Genomic DNA, 22,758 nt, shown 5'->3' on the forward strand with positions numbered 1-22,758 from the left:
CTGTTCTTCTACTGTACATTATATAGGCTACATCCATAAATACACATGGCCATATTGACATAAGAGAGGTTTCTTTTGCATCAAGTCTTGCCTATTACATGCCTTGATTTTGCCTTGATTTTATGGGTACATGAGCTATGTCCAACTGTGCCACATTTTATTCAGATGATAATCTAACATGAACAGTATGGCTATGCAGTAAATCCATGTTCTTTTTTGAGCTTTGTAGCATGGAAAAAATCCTTGTCTAGAGCCACTGACACCCATACAAGCTTTTTCATAATATGAGGAGTTTTGCTTCAAAATGAGATACTCACAGTTTTCTAAAGGTGATACCTACTCTTTGGAAACAATTTAAAATTGATTATCATAGTTTTCAAAGGAAAGCAGGTAACATAAATCCTTGTTTGACACAATGATAACACTTTTACAGTCTGGATCCTCTCCAGTTTTAGAGATAGTCAGTGATTAACTTCAGATGAAGATTTTATTTCCAATGTCTATATATAGCCTTTTGGAATAGAACTACTGTATTATGTGGCTGAATGCATGTAGGAGGTGTCTGTGCCTGTGTATTCTAACACATATCTATACATAATCTCTACTCTGTGGTTATGTTTTGCATATTGAAAGAGAACTATGTGATGCTTATTCTAATGATGTCATTTCCCTTTGTTTTCTAAGGTTACCCCAACATTGTGGCAACGTATGGGCGCGGATACACTGGATTCGCACCGAGCTACAGCTACCAGTTTCCTGGTGAGTCGAAGAACTTCCTTGAAATCCTCATCCTTCCTTGAAGTCTTGGAGCTAATTTTGTTATGCACACTCAAGCACACACACACACACACACACACACACACACACACACACACACACACATACACACACACACACACACACACACACACTCATGAATATAGGCGTCAGTCAGATAATCTGCAGGGTTATAAGTGTGTTGCGTGTCTGGATTTCTGAACCAGCTGCTGAGAGCTGACGTACAGTGAAGTAAATTGCTTACTCATTTTTATCCCATACTTGAACATTACCATGACCAAATGTCTAAAATGGAGGGAGTATTTTCTGGTTCTCAGTGGATCGTGGCCCAATGTATGCAAATCCATTTCTGAAGAAGCAGAACTATAAGCACTACTTTGTGTAGGCAGATTTGAATTCCATTTTTTACGTGCTTTTTTATAATGGAAAATGAATTAAGTAATTTCCTGTGTTAAAAGTGTTGACTCGGATTGCTGACCGCTGAAATGGGAGTCCAAATGGGAGGCATGTAGTCTGGAGGTGAGCAGCTGTACCTGTCTGCAGCAAGGCGGACTATGTTGCCTCACTGAGGCAGGCGTCCCTTCCATTTCATGCTTTATTTAAGGACTTTACACACACTTTGTTTGCCTTGCCACACATCAGTCCTGCCACTGATAAGACGGAATGGGAAATATCTGACAGCAGCTCAGATCTCTGTAATAGCTTTGTGAAATAGAGCCAGGAATAGGAACAGAGGGGGGCCAGCTGTGGCCACCTGCAGATCAGACATATGCCAGATTGATACTGGACCACAACGTCATTCGTTGGAAGAAAGGGAAGAACGTTTACTCCGTTCAGCGTGGGTGGATATGAGTAATCTACAAGATGGGTGAATTGAGCATTTTCAAGATTCAAGATTCAAGATTTCAAGATTCAAGATTCAAGATTCAAGATTTTTATTGTCACTCCATGGTACAAGTATCACGTGTGAAATTCTTGTGCTGTGGACTCCGTTTACAACATAGTACAAATATAACAGGGCATATGAGTGCAAAAACAACAAGAGACACAACAAGCAATAAGGCAGTATAGTGATAAGACAAGTCAGAGACAGTGGCATATTCACTGCACATAGGTGCACATGTCATGTGCATACTTTAGACGTGCTTAAACATTTTAAATTCGACGTATTTGACATACAGGTGCAAATAGCATATACCTTATTAAACATACAATTAAACATTAGACATACGTAATGGTAGCAGCTACAGTACGGTACAGTACGGCTACTACACTATTTGTGTATGTTAAGGAGTCTCGTGGCCTGCGGGAAGAAACTGTTCCTCAAGCGATTTGTGCGTGCTTTTGGAACCCTGTATCTCCTCCCTGAGGGTAACAGGGAGAACAGGCTGTTGTGGGGATGGTTTGTGTCTTTGATGATCTTCAGGGACCTCCTGAGGCACCGCTGGTTATACAGTTCATGCAGTTCTGGCAACTCACATCCTGTTACGTGCTGGGCCGCGCGTCTCACTCTCCGTAGCGCCCTGCGGTCCATGGTGGTACAGTTCCCGTACCAGGTGGTGAAGCAGCCAGTCAGCAGGCTTTCAATGGTGCCTCTGTAGAAGTCCCTAAGGATTTCTGGCCTTAGCCCAAATTTCTTCTGGCGCCTGAGTCCGTGTAGTCGCTGTTGGGCCTTTTTGACAACAGTGGCGGTGTGACCGGCCCAAGTCAGGTCCGGTTCTTGTTTATTCATTTACTAGAAACATTTTTAAAATTCAAAAATAGACTGACCCGGCTTCCCTGATAACTCAATTGACAAGCTGGAATTGATATGAATGGTAAGCGTGAACGGCAAATCATTGAAAACAATAGTACACACCAGTGGCGGCTGGTGAGCTGGCGACGGAAAAAAATTGGGCGTTTTTTTTCTTCTCTTTTGCAGTTTGAAGACAGATTTTAACAACATACAAACAAAACAAAAGCTTAGACACAGCTGGAAAACAAAGCAAAGTATACTATTGATTGACAATTATAATATGGTGCTACCACCCATATAAGGGTGCTTACATGCTTATAAAAGAATATGGGTTATACAAGGGGCCAAGACAAACCAGCTGAGCAAGTCACCCACCGCCCCTAACCTCATCAAGGTAGGCCAGAAACGGGTCCCAAATATGTCACTCCTATACCCTAATGTAATCTCAATAGCAGCACCAGTCTCCTTCAAGGAAACAAGATCAATAGAAATCATTAGGCTACAGACCGCTTTATAGATCCACACTGTTACAGCAGGCAACATCAAACTTAATTTCAGTTTAATTCAATCACACAAATTACACCACGCACCCCCATATAGATAAGATTTTGTTCCAGGGTCCCCCATCTGATAAGAGTTTTGCTTTTAGATGTTTTATCACAGACATTATATGAAACCCATGACCAAAATAGTCATACATTCTGTGATTGTGTTACTTATGGATGGAATTATAGTGAACATACAGTAGATTAATCCCCCCTTTTTGCTGGGGACCCCACTTTGAAAACCACTAGCGTAGGCTACAACTGTTGCAAGAAGGTGAATTTTCACACATTTTCAATGCAGATTGAGGACAAATAAGATGGATTGTCATCTGGTGCATTTTAACGTTAGGCGCACCCAGGAGAAAGAGAGTTGAAGTGGGAATAATTTCTGGCTGAGCAATGTAATGCACCTCAAAATAAAGTAAGATATTTAGGCTACAGTTAGTCTGTCAGTAAAAGGTTTGATGGATGAACAAATCAATCAAAAACACTTCACTACGTCCAACATAGGCTACAAGTTTCGTTTCATTCCATTGAATTTGGCAGCGCGGAATGAAACATGGAACGAAACGCAGAACGAAACATGCAAATTCATGTTTCTCCGCGCTGCCAAATTCAGTAAAAAAATGTGCGAGTTTAAGATCGCCAAATGGCGGGCTATTCAGCATAAAACAATATAATACGAAAAGGTAGCACTGCTTGGTGGACGCCGAATTTAGTAGAAGACCCGGATAACTCGAACTTAATTGACTTACTTGAATATCCATGCTGTCTGTAGCCGGTGCGAGTGCAGCCGATGAGGTTAAATTATCCCAGTGTTTGCTTCTGAGCCTCTGTGAGCCTCCGTGTGTACCACGCTGCCCTCTCTAAACTCCGCGTAATACAATGCAACGACTGTCTGGCTTGTGAGCTAACTTACTGCTTGATAATATAAAACATAGGAAAAGAGAAAGAGGAAAATATAGGTGCTACTGTCTGTAAATCTATCTATTAGCCTGTCAGGTCTTCATTTCCTGCATTTCCAATGGAGCAGATTCAACAAGATTTTCAGACGTAGGCTATTCAGCATTGGACAATACAGAATGTCAATCTTAGCAATCTATCCAACAACAACCAATTAGGTTTCACCTGGTTTCACCAGGCTAAGGGCGTGTTCCGCTCCAGCTCAATCTGATTGGTTGGAAAACACATCACTCTCACGTGTTCTCTGTGAATTGCAAGTGTTTTTCAACCAATCATATTTTTTCATTAGATAAATTACCAAATAAATAAACGCCCACAGGGTGAATGTTTTTTTAACTACCTACTCCACGCTGGGACCAGGGCCAGAGTGACTCGTCTGCATGGAGCTCTCCTTTCCATCAGTTCAGGTCAAAAATGAAAAAAAAAACATATATATATATATATATATATATATATATATATATATATATATATATATTTTTTTTTTTATAAAATCCCCAATCTAATAGAGGAGGACCATCCTCCTATGCCTCACTGGAAAAACCTCCTCTGGTACACACCCAAAATGGGTATATAGCATCGCCCAAAAAGAAGCAGCAAGTGTTCTGTTAACTCAGACAAATCTCTTCCTTCTGTAACAAGATGATACTGGGATGTAACAGGGAGAGAGGGGTGAGTTTGATACTGAGATGTAACAGGGAGAGAGGGGTGAGTTTGAAAAACAAAAGGAAAGGAAGGATCAGTATTTATCCCTGCTCTCTAAATGAAATCCTGGTTAAACATGGATTTTTAAAATGTTTACTGTTTATGACAAATTAAAGGCACATCATCTTCCCCAAGGCAAAATGTATGATGCTGTGTCTCTTGACAGGGTAATTGGAATTTTTAATGTATGCATCAAACTCCTTGTCCAAATTAAATAACCTCAGGCCAAATATTGACTAGTGTCCTTCATTACCGATCAAAGGCTTTTTTTCACTGTACACAATCACTGTGAAATACTTCATCAAACACGTCTATACTGTAACTAACTGTACACAATCACTGTGAAATACTTCATCAAACACGTCTATACTGTAACTAACTGTACACAATCACTGTGAAATACTTCATCAAACACATCTATATTGTAACTAACTGTACACAATCACTGTGAAATACTTTATCAAACACGTCTATACTGTAACTAACTGTACACAATCACTGTGAAATACTTCATCAAACACATCTATACTGTAACTAACTGTACACAATCACTGTGAAATACTTTATCAAACACGTCTATACTGTAACTAACTGTACACAATCACTGTGAAATACTTCATCAAACACATCTATACTGTAACTAACTGTACACAATCACTGTGAAATACTTTATCAAACACGTCTATACTGTAACTAACTGTACACAATCACTGTGAAATACTTTATCAAACACGTCTATACTGTAACTAACTGTACACAATCACTGTGAAATACTTCATCAAACACGTCTATACTGTAACTAACTGTACACAATCACTGTGAAATACTTCATCAAACATGTCTATACTGTAACTAACTGTACACAATCACTGTGAAATACTTCAAAAAACATGTCTATACTGTATCTATACTGTAACTAACTGGAAGGGAGCCAGCAGGTTGGATACAACAGACACAGACTGACTGCTAAATAGGGGTTTTCTTTAACACCCAATAAAACCTCAAAGTTCCAGTGTTGATAGAAAACACAGTGATAAATACTGTATAAGTAGTACTGAATAAAGTAAAACAACACTATTAGAAAAACACAGACGAAAGAGAAGAAATATCTCACCTCAAAACAAACAAAGCCGTCATGTCTCAAACTGAAACTGAGGCCAAGTACAGAAAACAGACCTTAACACACAGTCATAAAATATGCATAAACTAAACAAAAATGGAATCTGTCTAAGATGTACACACATTAAGAGGCAGCATATACAGTAACACAGCTGGATAGACCAAAAGGAGACACTGACACAAAGTGCATTTAGTAAGAGTCACATATATTTCTGTGTCTGTCTTTGTGAGAGTTGTTACCTAAACAAGTCATCCAGCACATCACAGATATCAGCAACCTTGAATACACTTACAGGCCCTCAAATATTTATTGTCCATGCAAATCATATAGAGAGCCAAAGTGAACATCACTTCCTGCCTTTCTCTGTGTACCAGCGTCTGACAAAATATGAATGGTGGTGAACGGCGAGAGACGATACTTTTTTGATCCCGTTTGAATTGTGCCACGGGGTACACATATCATGTTTGTCAATGTAAAAGATAACTCTGCAAGTCAAGAAAGTCACAGACAGAATAGCCATGACCGTCAATTAAGGTAAGGGCTCGTCTATGGACTGTTTAGTGACAACTAAACGATAAAGGATACGCTGAGGAGCAAGTGGTTCTTGTCGTGGAAGAGACAGGAATGAGGGGGGCTGCTTCCGCTGCCCCTTATATAGGGGGACGGCCCGTCCTGGTCACCTGTAAGCTGATTGGTCTGCCTGTCTGCCTGTCAGCCTGTCACATACGGGGTGAGAGAGCGAGAGGGACCGCGGCGGGCCAAGGCCGCTTCTGGGCCTTTTGGGGCCCTATGCAACATCTTAGAGTGGGGGCCCCAAACCACTGTCATCATAGTATCCCTGAATGAACATGAGGAGGCGTAGGCTACTTCATTATCAATACCGCTTTTAATTAATAAATTAAGCACAATATGAACAATAACTGTTAAAAAAAGATATGAAAATGAAAGTTCACAAATATTAGTTAGACAAATCTTTTCAGTGCAAATGCATTATAAAAACAAAAAATAAGATTTGTTTAGAAAATGAAATTACACAAATGTATTATTATTATTATCATTATTACTACTACTACACCCGGTGCGCACACTGAATAGGCCTATTATACTATATACTATAGACTATTATACTTACTTTTCTGTCACATCGTCATTAAGCCGGCTTATGACTGCGTAGTAGTATCTTAATTACTCAAAATATAAGGCGACTAAAAATGGCAACCATATTTTTTATTCAGGCAACCAAAAGCTCTTGCCAGGTTGCCACTCTGGCAACCACTTTTAAAAGTTAACGTTGAGCCCTGGTAGTAGAAGGAGTAGAACCACATAGCCTGATTGTCAGTCTAAAGATGGCTGACAATCAGGCCATGTGCTTCTGGTTTACTGTAAGTACCTGCCACCCAGTTTAGTGAATATCATAATAGTTATAGATGCAGTCATATAGCTTTGGAAATATAAAGCACTAGGGGCCTAGGCTCAGTCGCTGCGCGGCCTCGCCTGCAGCTCGGCTGCTGTGTGGCCTCGCCTGCCCTATTGGCACGCGTGGGTGTGTGTGTTGCTCACTACATGTTATTGCATCAGTGATGTCACAATGCCTCCTTGTGTGACTGACATGACATCATCAGTGTTTGTGTGTGTGTGCGCCCCCCTATGACATCACTGATCAGTCTTGTCACAATGCCTCCTTGTGTGTGTGTGTGACATCACTGATCACTGATCTGTTTCACTGATCCTGTCTCCAGGAGAGACAGGAGACAGGTGCGGCCTTATGACATCACTTTTGATATCATCCATGATTACATCATCACTGATGACATCACATAATTAGCTAATTAGCTTAATTAAAAAATCTGGCTCTGTCAGGTCACCCGCACGGGTGCCCTTTACACACCTGAAGGTTTCAGCCCGATCGCACGTAAAATGGCATAGCTGTGGCCGAACACAGAACTTGAAACAAAGCCCACATGCTCAATTTTATATATAGATAGATAGATTTGTTCAACAAATACTGTAGCCTCTTTTCCGTTGGATAGCAATGTTGAGGATATCAATCAAATTGTTCACAATAGTTATCTTTCTGGAGCGATGTTGTGTTCATGAGCCGTTTGTTTTCTGCAGCGTCTTTATCCCATGTTCAACGTGAATCCATTGGCATGTTTTATGAAAAAGATTAATAATTGAGGGAGGAAATATGGATTTGATGAAAGAAATAGGCTCAGCACTGTTTGTTTTTATATTCCAATGAGATTGCTCAAGCTGCGTTTCATATGCTGTGTAATTACATGGCATTTACCTCGTGGTGCCATGGTTTTAGCATCATGTAGTGACATGGTTTTAGCATCATGTGATGGCATGGTTTTAGCATCATGTGGTGCCATGGTTTTAGCATCATGTAGTGACATGGTTTTAGCATCATGTGGTGCCATGGTTTTAGTATCATGTGATGCCATGGTTTTAGCATCATGTGGTGCCATGGTTTTAGCATCATGTGATGCCATGGTTTAAGCATCCTGTGATGGCATGGTTTAAGCATCATGTGGTGCCATGGTTTTAGCATCATGTGATGCCATGGTTTTAGCATCATGTAGTGGCATGGTTTTAGCATCATGTGATGCCATGGTTTTAGCATCATGTGATGGCATGGTTTAAGCATCATGTGGTGCCATGGTTTTAGCATCATGTAGTGCCATGGTTTTAGCATCATGTGATGGCATGGTTTTAGCATCATGTGATGGCATGGTTTTAGCATCATGTAGTGCCATGGTTTTAGCATCATGTGATGGCATGGTTTTAGCATCATGTGATGGCATGGTTTTAGCATCATGTGATGCCATGGTTTTAGCATCATGTAGTGCCATGGTTTTAGCATCATGTGATGGCATGGTTTTAGCATCATGTGATGCCATGGTTTTAGCATCATGTAGTGCCATGGTTTTAGCATCATGTGATGGCATGGTTTTAGCATCATGTGATGCCATGGTTTTAGCATCATGTGATGGCATGGTTTTAGCATCATGTAGTGCCATGGTTTTAGCATCATGTGATGCCATGGTTTTAGCATCATGTAGTGCCATGGTTTTAGCATCATGTGATGGCATGGTTTTAGCATCATGTGATGCCATGGTTTTAGCATCATGTAGTGCCATGGTTTTAGCATCATGTGATGGCATGGTTTTAGCATCATGTGATGCCATGGTTTTAGCATCATGTAGTGCCATGGTTTTAGCATCATGTGATGGCATGGTTTTAGCATCATGTAGTGCCATGGTTTTAGCATCATGATGCCATGGTTTAAGCATCATGTGATGCCATGGTTTTAGCATCATGATGCCATGGTTTAAGCATCATGTGATGCCATGGTTTTAGCATCATGTGATGCCATGGTTTTAGCATCATGTGATGCCATGGTTTTAGCATCATGTGGTGCCATGGTTTTAGCATCATGTGATGGCATGGTTTTAGCATCATGTGATGGCATGGTTTTAGCATCATGATGCCATGGTTTTAGCATCATGTGATTACATGGTTTTAGCATCATGTAGGACCATGGTTTTAGCATCATGCTTGAACTAAGAGTTGACGTTCAAAGACTATGCTGCACACTCCAGTTGTAGAGCTGCTGAACTTAGCAACGAACAAGAAGACCAACTATTATGTTTGTTCTTTATTTATTGCAATACTACAGCACAAATGGTAGGAAGTTCAAGGGATAAACAACACACCAAGAATAAGGTGTGTTTTTATATGTTAGAACTCCAAAACCTGCTTTAGATGAGTAGCTTAAATGTTAAACACAAAGTAATGACTCTCTTCTGTGAGAGTGGTATACTCTCAAAAGCGCAAGGCTCCGGTTGCTATGAATAAGAAGTTAACACAATTTCCCCCAATAACCCAGGTTTACATATATTTATTTGTTAGGGGGGTTCGTTTATTCGGAGAGACTTGTGACACAATGAGATCCAACCAACAGTCACCTTAGTCCCAGACAACAGATGTCAGAACATTTTGTCAGATGTTGTTGATGGACTTTGATGCAAGCAGTAGTATTGTCAGTCTCAACTGAAAATGAAAAGTGAAGAGGTTGTTCATGCAGCAAGACTGTGACATGTGAGTGTTGCCGATTTATTTGTGTTTGCATAGAAACATACCTACTATTTATAAGATGAAGACACTAGTACAGGGAGTGATACCACCATCACCCCTAAAAACACCATTCACATGGACTTGGACTTGTGATGTTCATCTGCTGTCATCATGTGCTTTTGAAAGAAAATAAATCCACTAAAAGATATTCTACACTTTTATCTTGAGTTGATGCTCCACCTTCATTGTCAATGCCTGAACCAACCCCCTTTGAACTGAGTATTATCCCTTCTTTTACTAACAATCCCTTGCACGACCTCTCATCTTATACATAGCTGATACAACTGCACTCTGCAAGTACAGCCACACCTTTCAACATTTTCAAACAGATTCAGGCTCGACCCCAGCTCCCCCATAAAGCCAAATAGCTTCAGATATTCCTTAAATATGATCATGTCAGAGAAGACAAATGCACTGTATAGTACCCAGAGTTGAAGTTACTATTGAAAAGTTTACCTTTGAAGTAAAATGATGCACAAAGGGACCTCACAGTCAAAGGGAGTGTTGATTTTCAGATACCTTCAAAAGAGAAGAATTTGGACATTTTCTGGAATCTCAGCTGTTGGTAAGAAAGAAAATTAGGATTATTGAAATTCATTGCCTGTATTGCGATCATTAATTTAATGAGTAACCAGTAGCAGTCTTTGGTGACAAGAGTGAAGTATTCATCTCATCTGCTGGAAGCTGTTTGTAAAGCTACTGCATCAGACACATTTCTTGCTTAATTGAGAAATTTGCAACTTTGATCAAACAGCTGGGTTCCTCAATTTGTGCTGCCTACATGTACATGTACTCCGGTGCCCTCTTTCCATTGAGAGAGTGGGGGAGTACATTATTCTCACTCGAGAGACTAACAGTCTTACGGTCAGTCTTAGTTAGCTAGAAGATAAAGTTACAAATAAAAATGGACAAGAGAATTTAGGAATTTCTCTGCTTGCTCTTTAAGAAAAGGATGAGGAGGCCATTCTGAAAACAGAGTATGTAGCTAAAGTAATGTTACTCACTGGGGAAACTGTAAGAGGTGGGTTACTTCCCTCAAAGCCATTTTCAACTTGTGCCCAGGGGAATGTCCAAAAATGTACCACGTGTGTGTCACCAACTTTGGAGGAGACTCAAACCTGACTTGATCAAACCATCAGAATAACTGACAAAAGGTGAAGTCCACAGAAGCGGCCGGCCTGTGTGATCATGGCCTTCAAGCCCTTATGGTGTTTTTTTTTAGATAACCATAGGCTAAGAATGTACAATGTTAAAAGCCCTCATGTTAAAATGCATATGTCTTGAAATAAATAGAGTAGGCTATATCCATCACAATAGCGAAGTGGTGGCAGCTGAAGTTGATGAGAAAAGAGGATGGAAAATGGTAGCATACGTAAACTGTAGACAAGTCAGGGACATGACTAAGCTGTAGAAAAGAACATTATAGAAGGGATACAGCCCTCATATATTCGTACAGTACAGTCCTTTGTCAGCTAGTTGTTATGTACGCATACAGGCACAGTTGCACACGCACTCGTACACACACACTCAAGATGGCCATATTTATACAAAGGCTCCGTTTCAGCAGCTGTGCATGAATGGGAAGGCTGGAGGTGGAAGGACTTTAGCAGGAGCTTCTCTCTACTCTCCTGTCTTCCTCTGTGACTGCTTGGAGGGACTTTAGCAGGAGCTTCTCTCTGCTCTCCTGTCTTCCTCTGTGACTGCATGGAGGGACTTTAGCAGGAGCTTCTCTCTACTCTCCTGTCTTCCTCTGTGACTGCATGGAGGGACTTTAGCAGGAGCTTCTCTCTACTCTCCTGTCTTCCTCTGTGACTGCATGGAGGGACTTTAGCAGGAGCTTCTCTCTACTCTCCTGTCTTCCTCTGTGACTGCATGGAGGGACTTTAGCAGGAGCTTCTCTCTACTCTCCTGTCTTCCTCTGTGACTGCATGGAGGGACTTTAGCAGGAGCTTCTCTCTACTCTCCTGTCTTCCTCTGTGACTGCATGGAGGGACTTTAGCAGGAGCTTCTCTCTACTCTCCTGTCTTCCTCTGTGACTGCATGGAGGGACTTTAGCAGGAGCTTCTCTCTACTCTCCTGTCTTCCTCTGTGACTGCATGGAGGGACTTTAGCAGGAGCTTCTCTCTACTCTCCTGTCTTCCTCTGTGACTGCATGGAGGGACTTTAGCAGGAGCTTCTCTCTACTCTCCTGTCTTCCTCTGTGACTGCATGGAGGGACTTTAGCAGGAGCTTCTCTCTACTCTCCTGTCTTCCTCTGTGACTGCATGGAGGGACTTTAGCAGGAGCTTCTCTCTACTCCTGTCTTCCTCTGTGACTGCATGGAGGGACTTTAGCAGGAGCTTCTCTCTACTCTCCTGTCTTCCTCTGTGACTGCTTGGAGGGACTTTAGCAGGAGCTTCTCTCTACTCTCCTGTCTTCCTCTGTGACTGCATGGAGGGACTTTAGCAGGAGCTTCTCTCTACTCTCCTGTCTTCCTCTGTGACTGCATGGAGGGACTTTAGCAGGAGCTTCTCTCTACTCTCCTGTCTTCCTCTGTGACTGCATGGAGGGACTTTAGCAGGAGCTTCTCTCTACTCTCCTGTCTTCCTCTGTGACTGCATGGAGGGACTTTAGCAGGAGCTTCTCTCTACTCTCCTGTCTTCCTCTGTGACTGCATGGAGGGACTTTAGCAGGAGCTTCTCTCTACTCTCCTGTCTTCCTCTGTGACTGCATGGAGGGACTTTAGCAGGAGCTTCTCTCTACTCTCCTGTCTTCCTCTGTGACTGCATGGAGGGACTTTAGCAGGAGCTTCTCTCTACTCTCCTGTCTTCCTCTGTGACTGCATGGAATAATAATAATAATAATAATAATAATAAATTCAATTTATATAGCACGCTTTAAAATCCAAGGACTTCACAAGGTGCTTTACAGATGCATGATAAAAACAATCAAGCAATCAAACAGGGAAAAATAAAAATATATAAAAAATAAATATAAAGGAATAGCTACTAAAAGAATAAAAAGATAAAAGGATAAAGACATAAAAATATAACACGTGTAAATGGAGAGGGAGGACCCTAGGGGAAAGCTAAAATAAATAAGTGGGTTTTGAGTTTTGATTTAAAAACGTCAAACGAGTCTGTAACCCTGAGTGGTCCTGGGAGCTGATTCCACAGCCGGGGGCCCAGTGAGGAGAAGGCACGGTCACCCATGCTTGTAAGTTTGGTCCTAGGGACAGAAAGGAGGTTGGAGCTGCATGATCGGAGTGTCCGGAGTGAGGATTGAGGGGTAACTAGATCTTGGAGGTAGGTTGGAGCAGTGTGATGGATGGCCTTGTATGTTAACAGGAGAAGTTTGTAGGTGATGCGGTGGTTAACTGGAGGGACTTTAGCAGGAGCTTCTCTCTACTCTCCTGTCTTCCTCTGTGACTGCTTGGAGGGACTTTAGCAGGAGCTTCTCTCTACTCTCCTGTCTTCCTCTGTGACTGCATGGAGGGACTTTAGCAGGAGCTTCTCTCTACTCTCCTGTCTTCCTCTGCGACTGCCTGGAGGGACTTTAGCAGGAGCTTCTCTCTACTCTCCTGTCTTCCTCTGCGACTGCATGGAGGGACTTTAGCAGGAGCTTCTCTCTACTCTCCTGTCTTCCTCTGAGACTGCCTGGAGGGACTTTAGCAGGAGCTTCTCTCTACTCTCCTGTCTTCCTCTGTGACTGCATGGAGGGACTTTAGCAGGAGCTTCTCTCTACTCTCCTGTCTTCCTCTGCGACTGCCTGGAGGGACTTTAACAGGAGCTTCTCTCTACTCTCCTGTCTTCCTCTGCGACTGCCTGGAGGGACTTTAGCAGGAGCTTCTCTCTACTCTCCTGTCTTCCTCTGGGACTGCCTGGAGGGACTTTAGCAGGAGCTTCTCTCTACTCTCCTGTTTTCCTCTGCGACTGCCTGGAGGGACTTTAGCAGGAGCTTCTCTCTACTCTCCTGTCTTCCTCTGCGACTGCCTGCCTCCACAGTCGTGCCCCCTGAGCCTCCCTGGGCATCAATGACCATTATGGCTCCATTAGGGCTGCTGCTAGGAGGTCATTATGCTACACTGAAAAACTAGCTATGAAGATGTTAGAGGGGTGCCATCAGGGGAGAGAGAGAGAGCTATGTTTCTTTCTTTCTTTAGAGCGACACATAGCAGCACTCAGTCATCCAGCTAGCCCAGATGCCACGACAGACAAACAGCAATGCAGGGCCAGTGAGTCAGTCTCTTATGCAGTGAAAGGATGCAGGCAAGGAATGATTAAGGAGAGGAGAGGGCCGTGGCAACTGCAGCAAGGACAGAGGGATGGGAGGTTTGGGGGCGGTAGACGGGAGTCAGGTTAACACTCAAAGCTAAACTATCCCGACTGTTTATTATTAAAAATAAATAAATAAATAAATAAAACTTCCTTTGCTGCAGTTACTGCTGACAGAAAACATGTACAAATTTTTCTCTTTCTCATGCATCTGTTTTTCATGTCTTGTCACCACATCCTTCACTTGTCAGCTGCGTCAGATGTGTTTTCTGGGCAGATAAGATGTGTGGGATAGCACTCTGGTAGCCTCCATCCTCTCCATATCTCCACCTCCATCAACAGTCCCTGAGACTGAACAGCACACTCCATCATTCCTAAGCCACAGAAAATGACATTTCAAAAGCCTTAAATCAGCATGGAGTATCTTCCTCTCCCCGTGCGGATGTAAACAGCAGGCGATTTTGGATTCCTCGGCTGAATATGAACACCTGCAGCGTGGCCTGGCAGGGTGAGAGACTGAAGATGATAGGTTCGACTGCCATAATGACCAGTATGCCCGTCCTTGTTGAATTGTCCTCACACAAGATACTTAATCCCTACCCGCTCCGCCTGTTACCACTCTTGGCTGAGGCTTTGCTCTGCCCCTCTGGTCAAATGCATGTCTTTATGAATGTCTCAAAGGGATATAAGAAGAAATAAAGTTAAACTGTGTACTTTTCAATTTAGGTGCTTTAATCCTTGGGAAAAATACTCAGAAACGTATAATTGATATGGATTTAGCAAATAGCTTCCAGTGCCAAAGTGCACTTAAAATGTTCCAAGTCATTATAATAACTTTGAGTTTTCATATCTCTTTCTATGGAAAAAATCTAAAAGAGCCGACCTGCTTATTGCTTATTGCCTTTTGCCATTAGAATCCCCATTGCCATAGTGATCCCCTAAACCTGAACCTGGATTTTGTCAAAGCTTGTTCTTGACAAGAACTTTTTTTTTTTAATGACCTCATTAATTAAACATTATTTTTGAAGGACGTGTCTTTTATTGTACATTCTTAGATTAAAGGTGGGGGGGAAATTCCATTATAAATTGCCTGTCTGATGTAATACTTCATTTTATGCCATTCATATTTATCCTTATGGGCCATAATTGTGTCTCATCAAATAATAAATATTTTGGCCATTTGGGCATTGCTATACACATTTATGCATCAGTATCATAACAGAGTAGCCTATTTGCCAAAGTGTTTCATTGGCATTTCCCAAAATGTCAAACCTGTTAATGCAAAGCTGCTTTGCTGGCTCAACTAAAGTATCAGTCTGCACACACACATTAGCCACTGCAGTTGCAAAGCTTACACTCATTAGCAAGACTGTAACCCTGGGCAAGCGAGCATCACTCAATACAAGGTGAGAGAGCACTGGCTTAACTGACTTGAATTTGGCTGCTGATGCCCATGTCTTACATGTCTTGCAACGTGGGAAAAATAAAATAGATTTTTCTTCCCCCTGGTTTTTCTCCCATTTTCTCCCCAATTGTACGTGGCGAATTCCCCCTGCTGTCTCCGTCATTGCTCCACCCCCTCTGCTGATCTGGGGAGAGTTGTAGACTAGCACATGCACCGTCACCAGCCGCTTCCTTTCACCTGACAGCAAGTAGTTTCACTAGCAAGACACAGCGCATGGGAAGATCACGTTACTCCCCGCAGTTCGCCATTTCCAGGTGGTCGTGATGTCACGCTGATTCGTCCTATTGTGCTTTCTTGAGGACCGCTCATCCAAACAACTTCACACTTGACTCTGCGCTTCCTGGGTCCTAAGCAATGCACCCGCCAAGTGGGAAGTAGATCAGATAAACGGTTCTCAACAGACAAGACAGACAGACAGACCGATATGCTTTATAGTATGATGATGATGGTGGAGTATACATTTTCCTCCTTGGATAAGGGGTATAGAGTGACATGGAGCGGTTATGGATAGGAGTACTGCTCTCTGTCTTTGTGGACAATCATGTGGCATGGCATAGACCATTCACAAGGAGAAGAGCTGATGAACGTGCATACTGAGTCAGAGGGACGGAGCTGATGAACGTGCATACTGAGTCAAAGGGACAGAGCTGATGAACCTGCATACTGAGTCAAAGGGACAGAGCTGATGAACGTGCATACTGAGTCAAAGGGACAGAGCTGATGAACCTGCATACTGAGTCAAAGGGACAGAGCTGATGAACCTGCATACTGAGTCAAAGGGACAGAGCTGATGAACCTGCATACTGAGTCAAAAGGACAGAGCTGATGAACCTGCATACTGAGTCAAAGGGACAGAGCTGATGAACCTGCATACTGAGTCAAAAGGACAGAGCTGATGAACCTGCATACTGAGTCAAAGGGACAGAGCTGATGAACCTGCATACTGAGTCAAAGGGACAGAGCTGATGAACCTGCATACTGAGTCAAAGGGACAGAGCTGATGAACCTGCATACTGAGTCAAAGGGACAGAGCTGATGAACCTGCATACTGAGTCAAAGGGACAGAGCTGATGAACGTGCATACTGAGTCAAAGGGACAGAGCTGATGAACCTGCATACTGAGTCAAAGGGACAGAGCTGATGAACCTGCATACTGAGTCAAAGGGACAGAGCTGATGAACCTACATACTGAGTCAAAGGGACATAGCTGATGAACGTGCATACTGAGTCAAAGGGACAGAGCTGATGAACCTGCATACTGAGTCAAAGGGACATAGCTGATGAATGTGCATACTGAGTCAAAGGGACAGAGCCGATGAACGTGCATACTGAGTCAAAGGGACATAGCTGATGAACCTGCATACTGAGTCAAAGGGACAGAGCTGATGAACCTGCATACTCAGTCAAAGGGACAAAGCTGATGAACGTGCATACTGAGTCAAAGGGACAGAGCTGATGAACGTGCATACTGAGTCAAAGGGACAGAGCTGATGAACCTGCATACTGAGTCAAAGGGACAGAGCTGATGAACCTGCATACTCAGTCAAAGGGACAGAGCTGATGAACCTGTATACTGAGTCAAAGGGACAGAGCTGATGAACCTGCATACTGAGTCAAAGGGACAGAGCTGATGAACCTGCATACTGAGTCAAAGGGACAGAGCTGATGAACCTGCATACTGAGTCAAAGGGACAGAGCTGATGAACCTGCATACTGAGTCAGAGGGACAGAGCTGATGAACATGCATACTGAGTCAGAGGGACAGAGCTGATGAACCTGCATACTGAGTCAAAGGGACATAGCTGATGAACGTGCATACTGAGTCAAAGGGACAGAGCTGATGAACCTGCATACTGAGTCAAAGGGACAGAGCTGATGAACCTGCATACTGAGTCAAAGGGACAGAGCTGATGAACCTGCATACTGAGTCAAAGGGACAGAGCTGATGAACCTGCATACTGAGTCAAAGGGACATAGCTGATGAACGTGCATACTGAGTCAAAGGGACAGAGCTGATGAACCTGCATACTGAGTCAAAGGGACAGAGCTGATGAACGTGCATACTGAGTCAAAGGGACAGAGCTGATGAACGTGCATACTGAGTCAAAGGGACATAGCTGATGAACCTGCATACTGAGTCAAAGGGACAGAGCTGATGAACCTGCATACTCAGTCAAAGGGACATAGCTGATGAACGTGCATACTGAGTCAAAGGGACAGAGCTGATGAACCTGCATACTGAGTCAAAGGGACAGAGCTGATGAACCTGCATACTCAGTCAAAGGGACAGAGCTGATGAACCTGCATACTGAGTCAAAGGGACAGAGCTGATGAACCTGCATACTGAGTCAAAGGGACAGAGCTGATGAACCTGCATACTGAGTCAAAGGGACAGAGCTGATGAACCTGCATACTGAGTCAGAGGGACAGAGCTGATGAACCTGCATACTGAGTCAAAAGGACAGAGCTGATGAACATGCATACTGAGTCAAAGGGACAGAGCTGATGAACCTGCATACTGAGTCAAAAGGACAGAGCTGATGAACCTGCATACTGAGTCAAAGGGACAGAGATGATGAACGTGCATACTGAGTCAAAGGGACAGAGCTGATGAACGTGCATACTGAGTCAAAGGGACAGAGCTGATGAACCTGCATACTGAGTCAAAGGGACAGAGATGATGAACCTGCATACTGAGTCAAAGGGACAGAGCTGATGAACCTGCATACTGAGTCAAAAGGACAGAGCTGATGAACCTGCATACTGAGTCAAAGGGACAGAGATGATGAACGTGCATACTGAGTCAAAGGGACAGAGCTGATGAACGTGCATACTGAGTCAAAGGGACAGAGCTGATGAACGTGCATACTGAGTCAAAGGGACAGAGCTGATGAACCTGCATACTGAGTCAGAGGGACAGAGCTGATGAACCTGCATACTGAGTCAAAGGGACAGAAGGGTCCCTGTCCGCTCCACAAGGGGTCAAATGAAAAATTGATGATACCTTATCAGCATAGGAAGCAGTGGGATAGGAGGATGCTGTCCTCCAAACAAAGGATAGCAAGGGACCGGGAGCAGCTGTCCTCTCAGCAAGTGGATAGAGAGCTGCTGACCTGTGCACTGGATATGATGGTGACTGCTACTGAGGGTCGCATGCCCCCATAAAACAGGGGCAGAGCCAACCAAGCATATGATAAATGCCACTGAGGTCACTTCAGGGTGCGGGCCCCAAACAGCATTCACAGCCAAAGCTCAAACTGAGGCAACATTTGCTAGATTGGTGGTCCAGTGTACATAAAGTATGTTGGCTCGGGTGTCCAGGGGCATCCTGTGTGTAGATCCATGAGGTCATCTGGAGTTCCTGCAACACCTGTTCTTCCTTCTTGTATAAGTGGACATTGTTATAGAGACCGGCGTAGTGTGTTGGGCCATGTAAACACTGTGTTCTATGGTATTGTTCTAGAGACTGGGGTAGCGTGTTGGGCCATGTAAACACGGTGTTCTATGGTATTGTTCTAGAGACTGGGGTAGTGTGTTGGGCCATGTAAACACGGTGTTCTATGGTATTGTTCTAGAGACTGGGGTAGTGTGTTGGGCCATGTAAACACTGTGTTCTATGGTATTGTTCTAGAGACTGGCGTAGTGTGTTGGGCCATGTAAACACTGTGTTCTATGGTATTGTTCTAGAGACTGGCGTAGTGTGTTGGGCCATGTAAACACTGTGTTCTATGGTATTGTTCTAGAGACTGGCGTAGTGTGTTGGGCCATGTAAACACTGTGTTCTATGGTATTGTTCTAGAGACTGGGGTAGTGTGTTGGGCCATGTAAACACTGTGTTCTATGGTATTGTTATAGAGACTGGGGTAGTGTGTTGGGCCATGTAAACACTGTGTTCTATGGTATTGTTCTAGAGACTGGCGTAGTGTGTTGGGCCATGTAAACACTGTGTTCTATGGTATTGTTCTAGAGACCGGCGTAGTGTGTTGGGCCATGTAAAGACTGTGTTCTATGGTATTGTTCTAGAGACCGGGGTAGTGTGTTGGGCCATGTAAACACTGTGTTCTATGGTATTGTTCTAGAGACTGGGGTAGTGTGTTGTGCCATGTAAACACTGTGTTCTATGGTATTGTTCTAGAGACCGGGGTAGTGTGTTCTATGGTATTGTTCTAGAGACTGGGGTAGTGTGTTCTATGGTATTGTTCTAGAGACTGGGGTAGTGTGTTCTATGGTATTGTTCTAGAGCATACATGGGCAAACTACGGCCCGCGGGCGTGTGGCCCGCGTGTGGCCCGCGATGGAATTGCAATTTTTTTTTTTTTTTTTTTTACACAGTGCACCTGAACGCAACATGCAAGATACCCGCTGAATAAGTGTCCAAATGTTCATGTCATTCTGGCCAATACTCCACTTCTGTTATAGCATTTCAGTCTGGAATATGGAATATCTTTCAATAATCTTTATGACTAAAAGGCTACATTGAATTAGAAATTTAAATAATTAACTCATTGGTTTTGGATTTATTTAGCTTCAAGACTGCATTTATGTTCGTGTGACCCTCAACACAGGCTTTGATCATCCCGGGCCACTTACTGATACTTATGCTTAAATTAACCCACTCATATTCTGATTTATTTCAAGAAAAACATGTTGGCTAGTGGAAATTCTAATTGGCTGGTAACTTTAAAATCTAGCAGCCATATTGGCAGGTGGTCAAAAAAGTTAATTTCAAGCCCTGAGAGCAGGTGGTGACATAGGAGTGAGTGAGAAAAGGATGAAATATTGGTGGTTAAGACTGAATAATGACATCACAACTGTTAATTTAAAATGAGTTATTCCTCTAAACGTGGCTTCAAATGCACCAAATTTTTCACGCTGCGCCGTTCGGCCCTCAGCAAAACCTGGTAGCGAGGACATTTTTTGTGGCCCTCTCTATCATCAAAGTTACGCATCCATGGGTTACGGCATGACAATATTTGTTCGGCCCCCAGCAACAATCTGGGTTTCTCATGTGGCCCGCCATGAAAAATAATTGCCCACCCCTGTTCTAGAGACTGGGGTAGTGTGTTATATGGTATTGTTATAGAGACCAGGGTAGTGTGTTGTGCCATGTAAACACTGTGTTCTATGGTATTGTTCTAGAGACTGGGGTAGTGTGTTATATGGTATTGTTATAGAGACCAGGGTAGTGTGTTGTGCCATGTAAACACTGTGTTCTATGGTATTGTTCTAGAGACCGGGGTAGTGTGTTCTATGAGACCGGGGTAGTGTGTTCTATGGTATTGTTCTAGAGACCGGGGTAGTGTGTTCTATGGTATTGTTCTAGAGACCGGGGTAGTGTGTTCTATGGTATTGTTCTAGAGACTGGGGTAGTGTGTTCTATGGTATTGTTCTAGAGACCGGGGTAGTGTGTTGTGCCATGTAAACACTGTGTTCTATGGTACAGTCATGGGAGACAAGCATTCACATTTTGGGTGTCAAGATTAACGTCTAGAGTACAGGATCCAACTGTTTGAAAGTGTGGAGGAGGCCAGACAGTCTCTCCTGGACCTGGACCATAGTTCATTACTTCCTGTGTTGATGATGCAGTTTGGCAAAGCTTAGCCATCATCAGCAGGTCCACAGCTCTCTGTGTGATCAGACCTTTAACACTGTGTCTGCTACACTAGTATATATATCGCATTTCAATCCATAGTTTGCCCATCTTTTTGGCTGCTGTACTGTATCAGTTGCAAGAAACGTTGGCCTGAGGAGAATGGAGGGGGTGGTGTTGACCTGTTAGTTGTGGATGTCTGCAACATAGCAATGTGCTCTATATGACAGATATAGCAACATAGCAATGTGCTCTATATGACAGATAGCAACATAGCAATGTGCTCTATATGACAGATAGCAACATAGCAATGTGCTCTATATGACAGATAGCAACATAGCAATGTGCTCTATATGACAGCTAGCAACATAGCAATGTGCTCTATATGACAGATAGCTCTAGTAGAGCTGCTTTCTTTCTATTGAATTAGAGTTACACAGCAGATTGTTCTGTAGATCATGTGACCGTCTCTCTCCAAACTGGGTGAGCTGTGACCCCAGCAAGCGGTCCCACAGGCCAGAGTGAGTGCTACAGGCCTGGAAGCAGATGGCTCTCCTGATGCCACACTGACTCACAGATTGCCTTTAATTGCTAAGGCTGATCATTAGCCCAATGGGCCTGTGGAGACCAAGGCCCTCCATGAGACACTGGCCTTAAAATAGGGCGTGACGAGGAGCGTCGTGATCACATACACTTGAACAACCATGCACACGCGCACACAACAAACTCTTTGCTTCCTCCTTTTTACTTGAGGTGGAAGGGGCGGAGGTGGAGGGACTTACCAGGAGCCCCTCTCTGCTCTCCTGTCGTCATCTGTGACTCAGTGCCGCCACAGCCATGCCCAGTGCGCACGCACCCGTAATCACACACGCACGCACACACACACGTCATCACACGTGCACACACACACACACACACACACATCATCATCACATGCGCGCACACACACACACACACACGTCATCACACATGCACGCACACACACACGTCATCACACGCGCACGCACACACGCACGTCATCACACGCGCACACACGCACACACACACACACACACACACACACACACACACACACACACACACATGCACACACACATACGCAGAGTGGCTGAGCTCCCCAGGCCATGAGTTTGTTCCCAGTGTAAGCAGTGAGTGTGCTGCTGTGACGTCAGTGGACAGCACTGTCACGCCCTGTCTACTTCTACATGTGTAGTCAGTAGTCACAGAGATAGACTGCTCCCTGATCAGCTCTGCTCTCCATGACCTCTCATCTATACTTTGCTCTCAGAGAGACACTATATTTAGGTTAGTGCATGTACGTTTCTGGACATGGAAAAGAGCCACCAGATAGATGTGACAGGTGTGAATGTAGCATCCCTCTACCACTGAGCCCCTTCACAACCCTCTACCACTGAGCCCCTTCACACCCCTCTACCACTGAGCCCCTTCACACCCCTCTACCACT

The 22,758-nt window shown here is 43.5% G+C and overlaps 1 protein-coding gene across 1 annotated transcript in view; it reads left to right on the forward strand.

Moving 5' to 3' along the window:
- LOC310788377 (RNA-binding protein Musashi homolog 2-like) overlaps nt 1-22,758 on the forward strand; it is a gene marked incomplete at both ends in the record, with an annotated part of 592,153 nt that overhangs the window by 476,722 nt on the left and 92,673 nt on the right. Inside the window, one exon of the mRNA XM_083649940.1 lies at nt 685-759. Coding sequence (XP_083506066.1) covers nt 685-759 — 75 coding nt within the window. The remainder of the gene's footprint in view (nt 1-684; nt 760-22,758) is intronic.

The sequence above is a fragment of the Poromitra crassiceps genome (assembly GCF_964638095.1).
Source record: "Poromitra crassiceps genome assembly, chromosome: 1".
Lineage (NCBI taxonomy): Eukaryota > Metazoa > Chordata > Actinopteri > Beryciformes > Melamphaidae > Poromitra > Poromitra crassiceps.